This window comes from Oppia nitens, unplaced genomic scaffold, assembly GCF_028296485.1.
Source record: "Oppia nitens isolate AA-2021 unplaced genomic scaffold, nextdenovo-longstitch-racon4-pilon3 scaffold1_pilon_pilon_pilon, whole genome shotgun sequence".
Taxonomy (NCBI): Eukaryota; Metazoa; Arthropoda; class Arachnida; order Sarcoptiformes; family Oppiidae; genus Oppia; species Oppia nitens.
Genome location: NW_026533199.1, coordinates 8,387,255 through 8,407,656, shown reverse-complemented (window position 1 = coordinate 8,407,656; position 20,402 = coordinate 8,387,255). Strand labels below are relative to the sequence as shown.

At 27.5% G+C, this 20,402-nt stretch overlaps 2 protein-coding genes across 2 annotated transcripts; one reads left to right on the top strand and one right to left on the bottom strand.

The window, feature by feature from the left end:
• Positions 1–10,194: 10,194 nt before the first annotated feature.
• On the bottom strand, positions 10,195–11,405 carry LOC128951869 (dual specificity protein phosphatase 12-like). The gene is made up of 2 exons (XM_054297155.1): positions 10,714–11,405; positions 10,195–10,650 (listed from the first exon to the last, which is right to left on the bottom strand). Exons 1-2 carry the CDS (start codon positions 11,262–11,264, stop codon positions 10,218–10,220), a joined length of 984 nt encoding a protein of 327 aa, XP_054153130.1. The 5' UTR covers positions 11,265–11,405; the 3' UTR covers positions 10,195–10,217.
• Positions 11,406–13,627: 2,222 nt separating this feature from the next.
• LOC128952496 (alpha-aminoadipic semialdehyde synthase, mitochondrial-like) lies at positions 13,628–17,399 on the top strand. The gene is made up of 7 exons (XM_054297901.1): positions 13,628–13,854; positions 14,207–14,522; positions 14,578–14,852; positions 14,916–15,419; positions 15,634–16,008; positions 16,077–16,719; positions 16,777–17,399. The coding sequence occupies exons 1-7, from the start codon at positions 13,668–13,670 to the stop codon at positions 17,372–17,374; spliced, it is 2,898 nt and encodes a 965-aa protein (XP_054153876.1). The 5' UTR covers positions 13,628–13,667; the 3' UTR covers positions 17,375–17,399.
• The last annotated feature ends 3,003 nt before the right edge of the window (positions 17,400–20,402 follow it).

Sequence of the window (20,402 nt, the reverse complement as noted above, 5' to 3'; positions counted from 1 at the left end):
TTATAAAAACTAAAGTTCTAAAAACTTTAAAATAGATTATATCTATGAAAATTATTTAAAATTAAGTAAATTTAATTAAGTATTAATAATTTATAAGATAATATTTTAGCAAATTTATTAAAAGATAACTTACTCGACAATTGGCGTCACGAATAAATTGATTGACATAACAATTGTTAAGTGTAACAAAACGTCGATTAAATAATAATATTATATTATTTAACTCAATATCAGTTAGCGATTGTAGAGTATATGATGAATCGATATTTAAATTAATTATCAATAAACTTAATAAAAGTCGATAAATATGTTTAAGGAAATGCATTTTTTATTAGACTAATGATAAATATAAGCAGAATTTGGATCTCGAAATAAAAGCTCTGATTCTTTAAGCGAAACAAAAATCACTAAAAACTTGTTGACAATGGACTCAACAACATCTCAAACTTTAAGTCAAATCACATCATTTGGTAATAAGAGACCACTTTTATGTGGCTATATATATATATATATATATATATATCTAAGAATATATATTAGTTATAACACTGTTTTTAATGTATATGTTTTCAGGACATCCAGTACTAGTTGGCTGTTATGTGAGACAAGCGACAGAAAAAGTTTTTATTACACAAACAAATACAAGTACTGAATATAAAATGTTTTTTAGACAGCAATCTCTGGTACTGTTGAAAGTGATGCTTAAACTACTGGTGTTGTAATAGTAAGCCTCCGGCAAATCAGTTGTACACTCAATAACTTTCACTGTAAAATATACAGTGTATACAGTATTATATACTATAGTATATAACCTAAAAGAGAGGCAAAACATTTTTCGCAGCAAAAAAGTTGTACAAACTTTACGCCCCTTTTGCCGACTCAGTAGTAGTCGCCCAACAAACCATTGGAGCGCTTAATTCACTGCAATTTTCACTAATAACTAATTTTAAGTACAAACTAACAGCAATAGCCGTACGAGTTGTTGTTTGGCGCAACAATTAGAAAGTATATTAACAGTAAAAAACATAAATTAATTTAGTATTTATACACATTTATAATTATAAAGTAAATTTTATACATAAAGTACTCTATAATATACCGTATATCCAAACGGCAAAAATGTTTACATAGTTTTTTCCAGTTTATCAGTTATTTTTAACATTTATCAAATAGATATTTTGTTATAACAAATATGCTACAAATTTATATTTTTTTATAAATAAAATTGAAGTAAAATATAAAATGCATTTCATGTTTAAAAAAATTGTGTAATGATAACAAATTATAATACATCTATTTTACAATATTGATACAAGTTTATTTAATGAATTTTTATTTAAAAATTTCCTCAAAAATAAAACAATACTTAATAAAAACAATAGTTATTAAATAATTGTTAAAATTTAAATACAATAGTTTTTAATTTAAATAGATGTCTATAAAATTAATTGTATGATTGACTTATTATAAATGAGAGAGCATTGAATTTAGTTGAAAACCTGATCGTCAAAACAGACATAACATTGACCCCATTGACCCCATCCTTAATTTGATGTAATAATAACATCAATTTATAACTATTATTATTATTATTATTTAAGCAGAGAATCATTTAAAAGCCGGTCTCTAATACATACATACATATGATTGACTACAATAACTCTTGTCTAACATGTTTGTCGTGTGCTTTCAATCAAATTTAATTCAAATATAACACAAATATATAAATACAGGTATTATATAATAAGTGAAAGTCTAAAAGTAAAACACAAAATTTAGTTCAATTCATTGACATTTTTATCTAACTTCTAGTAATACTATTGAAATCAAAGTTTATTTAATCCCTAACTTTGCATCAGGTCTTCTGTTGTCGACTTTTTTGAATCCTATCTATGAATTGATTAATATTTCATCACTTGTTAACTACAATATGATTTGAATTTCAATAATAAAAAGTATAAACAATTGAATAAACAAGTTTTAAAACTAGTGTTAATGTCAAAGCACTCAATTGTATGAATGTATAATCATTTAAATAACATTTATTATTGGCATTCATTAGTTTTGTGTCAAATAAAGTCAATTATTAATTAATTAATTATATTCTATAATTTAAATAATCTATAACTGATATCAGAAATTAATAGCTGCTTATGTATTATTATTATTATTATTATTATTATTATTATTATTATTATTATTATTATTATTATTATTATTATTATTATTATTATTATTATTATTATTATTATTATTATTATTATTATTATTATTATTATTATTATTATTATTATTATTATTATTATTATTATTATTATTATTATTATTATTATTATTATTATTATTATTATTATTATTATTATTATTATTATTATTATTATTATTATTATTATTATTATTATTATTATTATTATTATTATTATTATTATTATTATTATTATTATTATTATTATTATTATTATTATTATTATTATTATTATTATTATTATTATTATTATTATTATTATTATTATTATTATTATTATTATTATTATTATTATTATTATTATTATTATTATTATTATTATTATTATTATTATTATTATTATTATTATTATTATTATTATTATTATTATTATTATTATTATTATTATTATTATTATTATTATTATTATTATTATTATTATTATTATTATTATTATTATTATTATTATTATTATTATTATTATTATTATTATTATTATTATTATTATTATTATTATTATTATTATTATTATTATTATTATTATTATTATTATTATTATTATTATTATTATTATTATTATTATTATTATTATTATTATTATTATTATTATTATTATTATTATTATTATTATTATTATTATTATTATTATTATTATTATTATTATTATTATTATTATTATTATTATTATTATTATTATTATTATTATTATCTTTGTATATCACGGTTGTTCCGGTGTGATCACAGTTGTGTCGGCCACTTTTGGTGGCAGAGACACGACTGGTTAGACTCAACTCAAATCTAGTACTTTTCTGACTGTTCTACAACTCTGAAGTATCACTGCTTTTTGCATTTCATAGATCTTAGTTTTTCTGATTTCCAGTGATTCCAAACTTAGGGCCAGATTTTTCGGTATTACGGCCATTGATGACAGTATTATAGGTATTATTTCAACTTTCTTAATGCGCCACATCTTATTGATCTCATAGGCCAAGTCTGTATATTTCCGACGTTTCTCACTATGCGTGTCCTGTAATTTATGTGTTAGTGGGACCGCTATGTCTATTATATACGCCTTATCTTGATGTTTGTCTACTAGGACTATATCTGGGCGGTTGTGGGCCACAGTCTTATCAGTTCTTATTTCTTTATCCCAGTAGAGCTTGGCGCTGTTGTTTTCCATTACACTTTGTGGCTCGTATCTATAGTATGGTAATGGGTCTTTGATTAGTCCGAATCTTATTGCCAGTTCCTGATGTATGATCTTGGCTACTTGATTGTGACGGCTTAGGTACTCGGTATTTGTGAGTACTTTACACCCATTTAGTATATGTTCTATTGTTTCGGACTCCATATGACACATCCTGCACTTGTCTGTTGGTATGTTTAGCTTTTGGATATATTTCTGATGGTTACGGGTCGGAACCACTCGATCTTGTATTGCCATCATGAACCCCTCTGTCTCTCCGTGAAGACCGGCGTACTTCAGCCATTTTGTAGACATTTCTTCGTCTACGTGTGTTTGGTTGAGTTCTGCCCGGTATCTTCCGTGGAGTTCTTTTGAGGCCCATGTGTTAATCCTCTCTTTTTCATTTTGTATATCTATTTGATGTTCAATATTGCTGAGGTTTAGAGGTGTGTAGTTGTAATCGAGTGTTGATGTTATTTTGTGGAGCTCTGAGACATAGCATTTTTGTTGATGGTATTTTCTCAACAGTTCTCGCTGTTTGGCCTCAAGGCTTACAATGTTTAGTAACCCTCTACCCCCATGCTTTCTACTAACACACAGTCGTGCTACAGAACTTCTAGGGTGGTGTAGTCCAAACATTGTAAGTTGTCGCCTTATATGTCTTTCAATGGTCTCAAGTTCTGTTTTACTCCATTTTATTATTCCGAACGAGTATGTCAGTACAGGTATAGCCCAAGTGTTTATGGCTTTGAATTTGTTGTTTGAGTTTAGTTGAGATTTTAGTATTTTTATTATTCTTTGATTTAATGTTTTCTTTATTTCTTCTTTAACTTCTGTCATTTTAGATTTATGCATTTGCTTAATTCCTAAGTACTTATATATATCTCCATTTTCTAGTGCCTTTATATATCCGTTTTCAGTTTCGTATTGATTTCTTTCAGAATAGACTCCTCTTTTCAGTTTCATTATAGCACATTTATCTAATCCGAATTCCATATTTATATCATTGGAGAAAGTTTCTGTTGTTTTTAGCATTGCATTTAAATCAGATTCTTTTTCGGCGTATAGTTTTAAGTCGTCCATATATAGTAGATGTGTTAGATTATATTTTGTATCACTTGATTTTAGATTTACGCCTTTTAGCTTTTTAAGTAGTGATGACAGTGGGTTTATGGCTAAGCAGAACCACAGAGGACTGAGTGAATCTCCTTGAAATATTCCTCTATTTATTTTGATTTCTGTACTTATTTTTGTTCCATTATTTGTATTGACACACAATTTAGTATTCCATTTTTTCATCATATTTTCTAATGTGTTTATCAGTGTGTTGTCAATTTTATATAGTTTTAACACTCTTAATAACCATTTATGAGGGACTGAATCGAATGCTTTCTTATAGTCTATGTATGCCATTTCAAGATTTCTATGTTTTTGACGAGCTCTTATTGTTATGATATTGTCTATTGTTAATTGCTCTTTGCAGCCCATCGAGTGTTTTATACAGCCTTTTTGTTCTTCAGCTATTATGTTGTTGTTACTTAAATGATTATATATTTTTGTTGATATTATGGATGTTAGGATTTTATACATTGTTGTTAGGCAAGTGATGGGTCTATATTTGCTGGGATCTGATGTATTTTCTGTTTTTGGGAGTAGATATGTTATTCCGGAAGTGAGGAAGTCATCGGTTTGTCCTGTTTGTATTATTTTATTCATTGCTATTGCCATTGGTTGATGAACTGTTGTAAAGTGTTTATACCAGAAGTTTTGTATTTTGTCTTGTCCTGGGCTTTTCCAATTGTGGGATTTCTTGAGGGCTTCGGTTAAGTCATCTTTAATTATATTTACTGAAGTCATTTGTGGTATTTCTTTATTTTCATCTTCAATATCATTTATCCAATTAGATTCTTTATATTCCTTTGGGTTACTCCAGATTTCTTTCCAGTAGTTTTCTATTTCATCTATTTGTGGTGTATTGTTATTATTGCTTGAATTTATTTTATTTTGATTTCTATAGAACATTTTTTCGTTATTATAGTACATTGTATTTTGTTTTCGTCTTTCGCTTTGTATTTTATATCTTCTAATTCTTTGTGATAGTGCTTGAACTGTTTGTTTTAATGTGTCGTTGTAATTTCGGATTATGGATTCAAATTCAGGTTTTCCAGGTTTTGTCTGTAATGATCGGTATATATCTTTTAATGATTGGTTAAGTCTTTTTGATTTGTTTCCATTTAACACTTGCGTTATTCTTCCAATTATTTTTCTTTTCCCTTCTATCCGTGTCTCTATTCGCTTTTGCCATTTAGGTATTACATTTTCTTGATTTGGTTTTGTTGTATACATGTGTTCTATTTTGTAGCCTAAGAGTCTCGATACTGCTACTGCTGCACAATACGTTATTGTATTAATTGCGCTCAACGACATATTTTCTTCGATGTAATCTTTAAGTATATCATTTATCGTTATTATAGTAGATCTTGTTTTAATGCCACTTCTTATTTTTGGTAATTTAGGTCTGAATTCTATTTCAAAGTCTTTATATTGTTCTAAAGATGTTTTTAGTTCATTTTCTGCTGTTATTCTGTTTATTTCATCATTTTTATTGTTTATGTTATCTGTTGTTGTAGGTGTCTCTTCTATTTCTGGCACTACTTCTACTGTGGTATTTAATTCAGTTGTTTCATTTAATGATAGTTCATGTGCCACTTGTTGTTTGATTTCTTGTAATTCAATCGGAGATATTTTATTATTCTTTGCTAAGAATCGCCGTTGGTCTGCAATTCTTTGTTCCGTTACATTTAGTTCTGGATATTTTTGTTTGAATGCTAAGTATATTTGGTTTCTGTAATCAGTCATATTTGTTTCGAGTCGAGTTGATCTGTAGTATTCGCGCATTATCAAGGTATTCATCTCATGTGTCCATCTCATGCGCTTTTGCGATTTGTCAACCAAATTGGTCAGTTGTTGCTGAGAACCAGCTTGAACTGAAACATTTTGGAGGTTAGTCTGATTTTGTTGACTAGTCTGCGGTCGCATTACATCACAGCTTTGCCCGCATAGCACATCACTGCGTGGGATATGATGCATACTTAACGAACTGCAGTCAATGCCTACCTGCTGAACGCGGGATTTATTTGAGAGGGTACCTCCCGAACACCCCCCGTTATTCCTACGACTACGTGTAATCATATTTATATATTTTGTGGCCTTTTTACGGGGTCCCGGTCCCTAGAGAAAGCTCAACACTAACATGTGTCTATTGCCACCCATTTCTCACCACTAACATGTGTTTGTTGAAATAGGATTTTTATTTTTTGAAACAAAAGTGGCCATTGCGTGTGAGGACGAGTAACTACTCGAAGGGTGAAGGGACATCCTTGCGGACGTCCCTTCGGGGTGGGGGCACCTTTTTACAGGCACCCCCGGGTGGGAGCACCCTTGCGGGTACCCCCAGGTGGGCACCGATACCGAAGTACCGATACCCGGGTCGGGCAGAAACTCGTCCTCACTTAGCACCCCGCTTTCCCCATACTACTTAAGTTGGCCGTCCTAAACAGCGTTGGTTGGGCAGGGACGGGAAGCACAGTTAAAACAATTTTTTTTTCAGAAAAATTGCTTTACCACATCGGGGCTCGAACTATAGATCTTACTCTCCATTACACTACATAGCCCTACACACTAACCACTACACCACTGTGCCTCCTTTATTATTATTATTATTATTGTTATTATTATTATTATTATTATTTAGCACAACTTACGGTATATGGTTATCGATCAGTAAGTTAATGCATGTTTAAAATAATAAGTTTGTCAAAAGAAATAAATATTTAGTATAAAAATAAACGGTATTTATACAAATGTTAGTATAATATTTCGATTTACACACTATTAATGATAAAAAATAAATAGACAAATATTAAAAATCAATTTATATGATTAATTTTCTAACAATAGATTTTATTGATTATAAGATAAATATCATATATCAATAAAATTTGTTTGGTTAAAGATCTGAGTTGCTAAAGGTTTTCAATTTCAGGGGGTATAGGAAGTGTAAAATAGCAACAATCTTTTAAAAATCTTGGGGTGGGTATAGGGTGGGTATAGAGTGGGTATAGGGTGGGTATAGGGTGGGTATAGGGTGGGGTCAACAATTTTTATTGCTTCTTTAAACGAAAATTTTTACTTTTTAGTAAACTCTCTATAAATTCCCAATAAATTTCCTTTAAATTCCCTAAATAGAAAATATTCCCAAGTTAATTCCTTAATATTTTTTTCAAAAGTTTATAAAATAATAGGTTTGCATAAAAAGTATATATAAGCTAAAAACATATAAATTTACAATAATTATTTGTTTTTAACTTTTAAAAGTATAATAATTAATTAAATATATAATAAACATTTATTCTAGTAGTCAACAATTACAATCCTTGTAATCTAAAAATTAATTATATTGTATTAATTATTAAGTTAAAAAAATAATAGTAAAATATATAATAAACTGACAACAATTATCAAAAATAATTAGTAATACCCAAAAAATCATGATCAGGGGGTAAGATGACTTACCCCAACCTCCCTTTAGCAACCCTGTTAAAGATACTATTATATTAACAACTATTGCATCAAACAAATACTGTAAAAACTTATTATGCAATTAAATATATAACTGACAATAATTGTAAAATCAGTTATAACAGTGAATGGATTATAATATGATTTGCAGGAATTTGATTGAAATTATTGTCTAAAATAAACACTTTTATCACTTAATTGTCGGGTAAATGACCCTCAGATATACATCCTAAATGAGTCATCCCTTTCCTTGCCTTTAGTGTCACTAATTTTAGTTACTTTTTACAAACATTTATGTTATTATTAATAAATAAATAAAATGATTTTATAACTCCAAAATTTACATTTCATAATAACTTTTAATACATCAATGAATATATTTTATTTTTTAACTAAAGCTTATTGTAAAGATGTATTGTAATTGAAATAATGAAATATTTGTCCCCTTCGGGGGTCTCACACTTGATGGGTGTTATTATTATAGATAATAAATGTAATAAATGTTTGCAATTCTATGGATTTAAATATATTATAATATTTATGTAATAAATGTTATTAACATCAATATGACTGATCTGTTAAATATTTGGAAGTTTCTTATATCTAATATTCAATATATATTAAACATGTTTTCTTAACTTAAGATTCAATAACTTAAATAAAAATATTTATTTTATACAAAATTTCTAAAGTGTTAAATTATATTAAAAATAATAAATATTTTTTCTACTTTTTGTTATTACATATAAAAAATGTTGACTATTAGACTAAAAAATATATTAATGTTTTGTAAAGGGTTTGAATGATTTTACATTATTTCGTTTGACAACTCTCTAGCAATCGATATATTTAAACATAAGGTAATTGAAATTATTAATTAAATTATTAAGTTTTTTGTAATTATCGACTCATTTTAAATTAAATGTAAGTTTTGCTTATTGTTGAGCCGATCTCCTCGAAACAATTGTCCAGAAATTAACCGCTAGTTTGCGGATACAAAGTTGTGACCAACAAAGTAAGCAAAACTTACATTAATATTAATTTATATTTTTAGTAATGTTGTATCAGAACAAACACTAACCGGTAAGGCGTTAAAGTGTAGAAAACCCTCAAATTTCTATAGAAATAAATTTTCTTATCTCTCTATTTGTTATTTTATTATTTAATTTTTAAACAAATTGTATTTTTCGAAAAACAAAACTTTATTATAAAAAAACAAAATCTGTTATAACAATCAAATCATCAAAATTGTTAAATAATACATAATTATGAAAATAATATAAGAATTAAAAAATATTTATAAATAGTCAAAATGTTAGCTTAAAGTATTGATTAATAATTATTTAAATTAAATGAAATGAAATAGTTTTTATAATAGTTGCTAAAAACCCAAAAGTCAAATAGTTATCTATTTTTAAATATTTGCAAATAATATACGATTTATTTGTTTTCAGAATATTTATAAAAATCATTTAAACAAATATACTAATTATTTCTATTGTTAACAAAAAATGTGCATTAAAAACATTTAACAGTTTTTATAACTAATATTTTGTATTTTTACATATATTTGTGTAATATTTTACAGTTTAATGTTTATATATTTTCAAAATCATTAAAATAGTTATTTATAAGATATTATACTGTAGTTACTAAGCCATCAAATAATTATTTATTTATAATAAAATTTCGAGAATAGCGTCTACGGGTTATATTTGGTTGACATACTATACTATACTATACTAAGTCTCAATTATAAGTTTGAGAAAATAGATTTTTTAGTTGCAAATCAAGACACTAGTTATGCTTATAAAAATGAAAAAATTATCGATAATCTCAATATTTAGATAATAATAATTATACAATATTACCGATAATTACTGAAAAAACACTTTTAATTATTATGTTTGAAAACTTGTATCAGTAATTTTATTAAGTAAGTAAATTCAGTAATATTATAGAATAGTATCACTAAATTTATTCAATAAATTTTTTATGCATAGTATATGTATTTTGTTATTGTTATTGTAATAATAATATAAAATATTTTATTCCTAACATCTAAAGGGTTGTTAGGGAATGGAATGGAAATATAATTCATATTTTCCGAAAAAATTGATGGAAAGTTATTTAGGAACTTTACTAATTTGGAAAGTTACACATATCAGACATTAATACATGAATAATACAAATACTAATTATACTGTATATTACAGTAATTACAAATTATTGAGCAATAACTGATTGGGTGATAATCTTGAAGACAAGTGAGTCGTGTAATTGATTGTGTTTAAGACACTGACATTTGTATGACTTCCACTTAAAAGAGCCCAACAATGTGTCACATTTGGGACACAACAGTCTGCCCTTCTTATGGATACAAATCATTGGTTTCATCCATTCTTGCGGTTCTATGAATAGATTCGGACAATCATTGGTTTCCATTACATTGAAATCAAGTGTCGGCTTCAAGACATTCAGTTCATTGAACAATGATTGACAACAATTGACACAATTGTAGTGAATGTTAGTTAAACTAATTCTTGAGTTCTTGTCGTTTGATTTGAGTTTTGATTGATAATCGCTTAAAGGAATACAAAAATGTCTGTATTGTTCCCCGATTTCCGATTCTTCCCAATAATCTTGTGTCCAAATTTGCCTTCAAATACAATAAACCAAAAAACATAAAAAATATTTGATTAAAATCTAATATATATTATACTTCTTGAGACATATGAGTGCAAACACACGATATTCAGGATGTCTGACATCAAACTCATAATCCATATCTTCATAGAGAGCCAACTGACCAATAAATCCTGGATTTGGATTGATTTTTGGTCTAACAGTTCGGATCCGTTCAATGGCTTCATTGGCAGTAATTCTTAATTTCTTCATAAGATATGCGGCAACGACTGTCACCGATCGTGAGAAACCTGCGCTACAAAAGACAAATACATTTCCCTCTTTGTCCTCAATTTCTTCAATCATGTCCTCAATAATCGAATCAAATCTTGAGATCAAATCTTCGTGTGGAATGTCTTTGGCGTCAACCAAACGAAATCGAGTTTGTGATGGCATTAACTGTACGATCAGATCTATCTGTGATTTAGGATAGACTCCAATAACAAGAGTGATGTCCAACTTCTTCAGATGGTATGGATTGTGTGCCAACTCTTTGTTTCCTAAAAACAAATGCCTTTCAATGGCAGCGAAATCACTTTCATCGCAATCGATGGGCATTAGTAACAGTCTTTGTCTGATTTTGGACATTGTTTTGGATGTGAGTATCCGTTATCACCGATAAGTGGTCAACAAAGAAGTGGACAACAATTGATTGTATGATTGAGTTATCGTTTGAATACAAACACTGTTTATATTAATTGCATTAAAATTTGATGCAATAGTCGTGCAAATCATGTGATATTGTATTCACATAAATGATGTCAAATCTATACATCATATCTATTGAATAATAATTGTTTTATAAATTATAATATACTGTATTAATAGTATAACTTATATTTAACAGTATTACTAATAAAATATACTGTATATTGAAATAATAATTTCTAACAATTTTTGTTTTAATATATAAATTTAATTTTTGAATTAAATATCAATTTGAGTGACATATGATTTAACAAACAAAATTAAAATGATCTAATATATAAAAAAATGAATTTTATTTTCCATAAAAACAATCATTAAATTAAATTCAATCATCAATTTATTGAATAATGTATAAAAGTATTATATACTGTATTAATTAAACACAATAAAAATAATCCAATTAAATACTTTAATTTAAATGTATAGATTTTATTAAAATTTTGATTTAATGTTAAATTTATATTACAAACATAAAAAATTATTGTTTTATCAATGATGTGATTCCTAATTATATCAATGCTTATGATAACATAATTTAAAATCTAATAAAAATAATATAAATATTTTATAATTATTGATAAATTGAAAATCAAAATATTGCTTTAATAAATAGTTTAATACAAATGTAGTTAACTATTTTATTTTGTTGTCATTGTCGATATGAAACGTTTTTAAAGTTGATTTATCATTATCTTTATTATATTATATTTATATAATTTTATATAAATATAAATTTACTAGAATATAAATATCATATTTTCTATATTTAAATATTACCTTTAAATATTTTTATTTAAATAGTTTATAGTTTACTTTATTTTTACATTATTTTATTAAATGGTTAATTATTTATAATTTTATTTGATTTCAATATTATATGAGATATTTTAAAAACAAAATCGTGATTTTAATTTACAAAATAATAATCTTTATTATATTGAATATAAATTATTGGAAAAATTTTGTTTATAATTTGTAAAAATCTTTGAAAATATTTTCACACAAAAATTGTTTTTCATTTCAAAATATTTATAAATTACTATATAATTTGTGATTAATATGTTTGTTGTTTACTTCATTTGCTCGCTTAGAGCCAGAAAAACCATAAGAGAGATAAAGACTAAAAACAGGAACCAACAAAAAAAAACTAACAAACACTGAGAAATGTGAATCCAATAATTGAATTATTGAAAAATGCTTTTCAAAACTTATATTATATAGAAAATCCTTAGAGATAGTTCACCAATAATTTGATTTAAATAGCCTTCAATATTGATATAATAGCTAAAAGAAACATTTACTACAATCTCTGATCAGATATTAGTAATCATCAAACAGTCCAAGGCTTGAGTTTTCCAATAGATATCTAAAAAATAACAGTAATCTCTATGTGAATGAAATCGATCACAAAACAAGTGTCAAACACTAGACTGACTAAAAGTACAGTAATTTACTGGAAATGTTAACATTTGTTATATATTTCTCAGAATATAAATTATAAAAATGTAAATTAAGTCTATATTTATAATTTTTAATGTTATTTATTTTATAGTTGTAATTTTCAATCGTTTCATAATTCTATATAACAGTATATAAAATATTAATATAATTCACATATTTTATTGATATATAAGAATTCAAATAACTCATAATTTTATCAAAAATCATTAAAGAATAATATTATATATGTTTGTATAATAAAAAATTGTAGATTATTTTAGTTTTGATATTTTATTAGACATAATTGTACATGCTAATTTTGAAAAATTATTTGAAAGTACAGATAATTCTATAAAAACTCGGTTTATCTGTCACTACAAAAATCGTCTGATATTTGAAGATTTGTTATAACTTATAAGTATATTAATTAATAGAGATATTATGCCAATAATTTTGGTAACTGGTGTTGCACTGTATTATCACTTAATCAGACTTTACTAATTTTATTAAAACAATATTAAAAATAAGTTATGAAAACTTAATAACTATATTTAGTCTATTTTTATTGCCTCATACATAGTAACAGTTTGGTCTAACTTTTTAAGAAAACTTGTTTTTAATTTTAAAGTATTTTTTGATGTTTTTAACGATATTTTTTAATAAAATGGAAAATTTTTGATCTATTTTATTATTTAAAAATATATTATTATTAAATTTTTTATTTAACATTGATCTTAAAAGTATTGATATTATAACAGAAATATTGAAATAATAAACATTAAAAAATATCAATACTTTGACTATTATTGCTAAATTCAATAATATTTTATTTATGTTAACAAAATGTATCTAAATTTTATAAAAATTGGAAAATTATTGGAAAAGAGGAAACTATTTGATAATAAATATGTTTTACAATATTGTATTCGCCGAGAGTTGCAAACCCGGAACCAAACCATTGACATCAAGAGATCTCGTTCTTCATTTGGTGCGCAACCCATCTCTCACTCTCCTAATCATAAAGTTATAGGTATTGTTGTTATTGTTGTTGTTGTTGCTGTTGTTGTTGTTGTTGTTGTTGTTGTTGTTGTTGTTGTTGTTGTTGTGACAAAGTATAGTATAAATAAATTTATTTATTAAATACATGAAAAATATTTTTTGAGATTCAAAAAATTATTTGATAAATAAGAAATTATTTATAATTGTGTACTAATTAATGTCTATTGAATGGACATATTAATAATATTGAATATAAATTTCTAAATGTTAAATAAAATGCTTTTATAAGTTAAATATAATTATATATAATTTTTAAAAATATATTTGATTAAAAAATAATTATTTAATAATATATTTAATAATTTAAAAATTATAAAACAAAGCCATTCGACGTGAAGACGCCTCAGTTTGGGAAAGAAGAGCTCCTTTAGCACCACTTCACGTGAGACAACTGGTGAAGAAAGGTGTGAGAGTTATAGTACAACCGTCTAACCGAAGGGCTTATCCGTTGCAATCCTATGTTCAGGCGGGTGCTGTCATTCAAGAGGATATTAGTGAAGCACCGGTTGTTATCGGTGTAAAACAAGTGCCAATTGATTCATTACTTCCAAACAAAACCTATGCTTTCTTTTCTCATACAATCAAAGCTCAAGAGGCAAATATGTCACTTCTTGATGCTATTCTCGATAGAAATATCAGGTATTTAATAGTATTTTGCGTTAAACTTTAAAAAAGTAATTGACTTTTATTACAGATTAATAGATTACGAAAAAATGGTCGATAATAACCAACGTGTGGTAGCTTTTGGAAGATATGCCGGAATTGCCGGTATGATTGACATAATGCATGGTTTAGGACTTAGACTGTTAGCACTGGGCCATCACACACCGTTCATGCATATCGGTCCGGCACATAACTATCGCAATAGTGGTATGACTAAGCAGGCTGTCCGCGATGCTGGCTATGAAATTGCATTATCAATGATGCCTCGATCAATTGGTCCACTTACATTTGTCTTTACCGGCTCAGGTATGTAAATTAATAACACTATTGTTTTTATATCGTCTAAATGCCATTATATGGGTTATACAGGAAATGTATCTCAAGGGGCACAAGAAATATTTCAAGAGTTGCCTTATGAGTACGTAGATGTAAAAGATCTGTCAAAAGTGGCCCAATTGGGTCAACCAACCAAAGTTTATGGATCTATTGTCACTCGCGCTGATCATTGGGTACGCAAAGATGGCGGTGACTTTGATCCAGACGAGGCAAACACACATCCGGAAAGATATTATTCTAATTTTGCTACAGAGATAGCACCGCACGCTTCGGTCATTGTTAATGGCATTTATTGGGCACACGATTCACCCAAACTGTTGACAATACCAGACGCTAAACGATTACTTCAGCCTCAATATCAGCCATGGCTGCCAATATCGGTGGGATCACCAGCTCTACCACATCGGCTGATAGCTATTTGTGACATTAGCGCAGATCCGGGCGGTTCTATCGAGTTTATGACTGAATGTACAACAATTGATAACCCGTTTTGTTTATATGACGCCGATTACAACAAACACAGCACCGACTTTGCAGGTCTGTCCCATCTGTCTAATCAATCACTTTATTTCAGACTATCTTATCATAAAATATATCTTAAATTTTACTTTATATATATATTTTATATAAGATTTAATTATTTTTTATAAATTTTTTAATAGTTAATATCATATATAATTTTATTTATTTAAAGTCATATCTAAAAATATAAATTATCAAAAATAGTAATAATTGCAAAAATATTGATTAGGACCGGGGGTTCTGGTTTGCTCTATTGATAACATGCCGACACAGTTGCCTTTGGAGGCCACACAATCATTTGGTGATTTACTTAAGCCATATATTGATGACATAATTAATTCAGACGCCACCAAACCATTTGAGAGCTGCAACTTTGGATCGGTAGTCAAAAACGCTACCATTGCCAGCAACGGTCTACTGACACCTAATTTTGAATATATTATGGATTTAAGAAAAAAGAAAGACTCGAGTGGACCAACAAAAAAAAGTCAATCAAACCAAAAGAATGTATTGGTTTTGGGCGCCGGCTATGTGTCGGCACCATTGGTTGAACTCCTCACACGAGATGACAATATTTATGTGACCGTTGCTTCAGAACTTCAAGGTTTGTCACTCATTGACTATTATTATAGATTTTAAAATTAATTATAATCATAATCTATCATTTAAAAGGACCGGGAGATGAATTGGTTAAGAAAGCTCTTAAATCTAATGCTCACTCATTGGTTATCGATGTGTCTAAAAATAGCGAACAATTAGATAAATTAATTGAAGATTCAGATCTCGTGGTCAGTCTTTTGCCGTATGCGTTGCACCCGAAGATAGCAGAGAAATGTATCCGATTGAAGACAAATATGGTTACCGCTAGTTATGCCACTCCACAGATGAAAGAGTTGAACGATGCAGCCATTGAAGCGGGAATTACTGTTGTCAATGAAGTTGGTTTAGATCCAGGTGTTGACCATCTATTGGCAATGGAGTGTTTCGATCACGTCCACTCAAATGGTGGCAAAATTACATCATTTGTTTCATATTGCGGTGGTATACCAGTGCCTGAAAATGCTGACAATCCGTTGAGATATAAATTTAGTTGGAATCCAAAGGGTGTACTATTGAACAGTGTTGCCGGTGCCAAATGGATTGAAAACAATGAGATCCGGGAAATACCAGCTGGAGGTGCACTCATGGATATTGCCAATGATATTGATTTCTTGCACGGCTATAATCTCGAAGGTTATCCTAATAGAGATTCAACAATTTATAAAGATATTTATGGTATTTCATCTGCAAAGATGGTACTTCGAGGAACTCTCCGGTAAGAATTGCTAAGAAATACAAAAAAATGTCATTAATATTGTATTTCTCCCAAAAGATATAAAGGATTTTGTGATATTATGAAAGGTCTGCATCTCATGAAATTACTGGACTCAACACCTCATCCATCATTACATCCAAAGGGACCAGAGATCACATGGAAACAGTTTATGACTCTTCAATTGGGACATCAAGACGACATTTTACTTTCTAATCTTAAGAATCTAATCTATGAAAGGGTTGGTAATGAGACCAGAGTTAATGCCATTGAAAAGTTAGGTCTTTTAGAAGAAGAACCAATTTTTAAATTAGACACTCCTATTGATACAATCACCCATTTCTTGGCTAATAAGTTATCTTATGGACCAAATGAAAGAGATATCATAATTATGAGACACAATATTGGTATCGAATGGCCGGACGGTTCTAAAGAGCAAAAGAATATTAATTTTGTTGTCTATGGAGATCCTAATGGATATTCAGCGATGGCTAAGACTGTGGGATATCCGGCAGGAATTGCGGCTAAAATGGTATTAAATGGCGAAATACAAACCAGAGGTGTGATCGCACCGATGACTTCAGAGATTTATCACCCAATGATTAAGAGATTGCATGACGAGGGCATCACATATACTGAGACGTCCAACAAATTATAAACCAAATCATCAAAATTATTGCAACTTTACATTTTAAGATTGAATTTTATTTATTCATTTTACAATAAAAAAAATATTTGTTAATCATTTAATAAACTACAAACAATTTCTTATATAATATAAAAATTTCTACATTAATATTTTTATTGGCAATTTAAATAACTAACCTTATTTTCTGTAAAACATTTATCATACGAGTACTTACCGTTTTACAGTTACAGTTTTATCATTAATAACTTACAAAATTGCAATTTTACTAATTTAATGTTTTGTAGATTCATATGATATCTAATTATTTACATTGTGGGTAAGTGATAAAAATATAATGCAAAATAAAATCTAATTCAATAATTTTTATGACATATGTCATACTATTATTGAATGAATAATCATTTATTTAACTTTTATATACATTTTGACATATTTTTGGTTTATTTTAAGCAAACTTTATAATATATTGTATATTTTGGTTAAGCCTTTAAAAATTAAGTCTTATTACAATCATTACATTCAACCCAAATGTATGAATTCAAATACAAAGCAAAAGGTAAGAACAAGGGTTAGTATTGTATTACATGAAAAGCTTTAAACAGATCCATCATTTGTCTTATCATTAGATCAGACAAGACTGTGATTGAGATGAGATAACATATTAGTCAAAATGTTTTAGTTATTTAAAATGAAACCAAACATTCATCTCAAATGATCGCACAAATGGTTTAGACATTCAATGAGTCAATGCATTGGAGTCCGGAGTGTCGTTTCGGGTCATTACTCATACAATTTAGTGGTAATCCCTACCGTTATCCTCTACGTTGACCACCAGTAAAGACAGCATCTGTTAAACATTTATAGATTTTACTGTCAATACAATGGTCTCTATAATATGAAAAAGCAGATCATTTTGTGCATCATTTCAGTGACGGAACCGACACATTAAATGCCATTTATTTTAATAATAAAAGTCATAAAGACTATTGACTTTTGATTTGTTTAATGTTTATTAATATTGATTTTTATTGTGAATTTTGTTTCATTATTTTAATAGAATATCTAATGTTTTAAATAAATATAAATAATTTCATAACATTTACGCCACTATTGTTATAAAGTCAGAGATGAGTAGATAAGAGAAAAAGTCATACAAGTCTTGAGAGTCAACACTTTTGAGTGCAAACATACGACACATACTTTTATGACAAAGTGTGGCAAACCTTTTATAAAGTCCTACTTAAAGGTGTGTTTTATACTCTCCCTCTCAATATCTCTCAAAATACATTCTTTGGGAGACAAGTAATGGACTCAATCACACAATTAGGTGCTTCTCCTCCCAGACTATTGATGGCAAACAATAGCCAATAGATAACACCAACTATAGTATTGCCACATAAGAGACACATTGAGAGACACTTTTCTGTTTATTCAAATCTATACTATTATAACAATAGACTCATCTTTTGATTGCAAAACTAGTGCTCAATAAAAGTAGAGTTGCCAAATGTTTTTCAAACAAAATCTTAGTTTTTATAAACTTTAAATAAAATATTATAATTACTTATATATTGCAACAATTTTATTTAACAACACTTACATAAAATGCAATTAAAAAAATTTAACTATAAACTTGTTAACATTAATGACACAATTATATTCACATTTCAATGTTTGCACCAATTGGTTAAATAAATAAATAAATAAATAACTTTAAATGTATATTTGTGTATGGTTATTTTAATCATTACAAACTTTAGCTAAATAATTAAAATATAAATAAAATTTATATTATATGATTCACATTACGGTTCAAAAAAGGACATTTGGTAGGAATAGTAAGTAATAGGCGGTCGCACTCATAAGATCTAAACTCATTTGACCCAAACTTATTTGACCCAAATCATTTGACCCAAACTTACTTGACCCAACTCATTTGACCCAAACTCATATGACCCAAATCACTTGACCCAAACTTATTTAACCCAAATCACTTGACCCAAATCACTTGACCCAAATCATTTGATCTAAATCATTTGACCCAAATTACTTGACCCAAATCATTTGACCCAAACTTATTTGACCCAAATATTATTTTATTTTTTTCAAACTATATAATATATATAAATGATACAAAACTTAATAGTTAGAAAATTTAGAACTTATTAATATTTATTCCATATTCATTTTTTAACCAATTGGTAATATCTCTGGCTTTTTATATAATATTTTTAAAAATTAATATGTAATACTATTTACAGTAAATAAATATTAATAAGTTCTAAATTTTATAACTATTTAGATTATTATTTTATTAATTTTTGTATCATTTATATATATTATATAGTTTGAAAAAATAAAATAATATTTGGGTCAAATAAGTTTGGGTCAAATGATTTGGGTCAAGTAATTTGGGTCAAATGATTTAGATCAAATGATTTGGGTCAAGTGATTTGGGTCAAGTGATTTGGGTCAAATAAGTTTGGGTCAAGTGATTTGGGTCATATGAGTTTGGGTCAAATGAGTTGGGTCAAGTAAGTTTGGGTCAAATGATTTGGGTCAAATAAGTTTGGGTTAAATGAGTTTAGATCTTATGAACTAGACCCAGTAATAGGAATAGATTACTGTATGTACTGTGCATTGCATTTGTATTGACTTATAGTCGATGAATATCCTGCTGACTGTCCCCTATAAGCCAGACGTTTTGTCCCACGACTTTCAAAACCTCAGATTTTATTGGTTTTTATTCAATAAGACTGCAAATCATATGCAAAAACGTTTGGTTTGTGTCTCGTAAATGATATCATCTCTGGTGGTAATGTTGTTAGTGTTGTCTGTGTTAATGTTGAAGAGTGTCTCCAATCTGATGACACCTTTCAGACATATTGTGGCACTTTTACATACAAATTGTAATAAATGACAATAGATATGCTCTCAAAAGTTGTACTCATCCTATTGTAAGCAAATAATTTGTTATCCAAACACACAATTCACACAAACTAACAAATGGTTATAAATAATTGGTATTCATATATAT

Coding starts and splice junctions, on each gene's coding strand:
- LOC128951869 (XM_054297155.1), bottom strand. CDS start 11,264: ATGTCCAAAATCAGACAAAGACTGTTACTAATGCCCATCGATTGCGAT. Junction 10,651..10,713: donor GCACTCATATGTCTCAAGAA/GTATAATATATA, acceptor TTGTATTTGAAG/GCAAATTTGGACACAAGATT.
- LOC128952496 (XM_054297901.1), top strand. CDS start 13,668: ATGTATCTAAATTTTATAAAAATTGGAAAATTATTGGAAAAGAGGAAA. Junction 14,853..14,915: donor ATTTGTCTTTACCGGCTCAG/GTATGTAAATTA, acceptor TGGGTTATACAG/GAAATGTATCTCAAGGGGCA. Junction 16,720..16,776: donor GTACTTCGAGGAACTCTCCG/GTAAGAATTGCT, acceptor TTCTCCCAAAAG/ATATAAAGGATTTTGTGATA.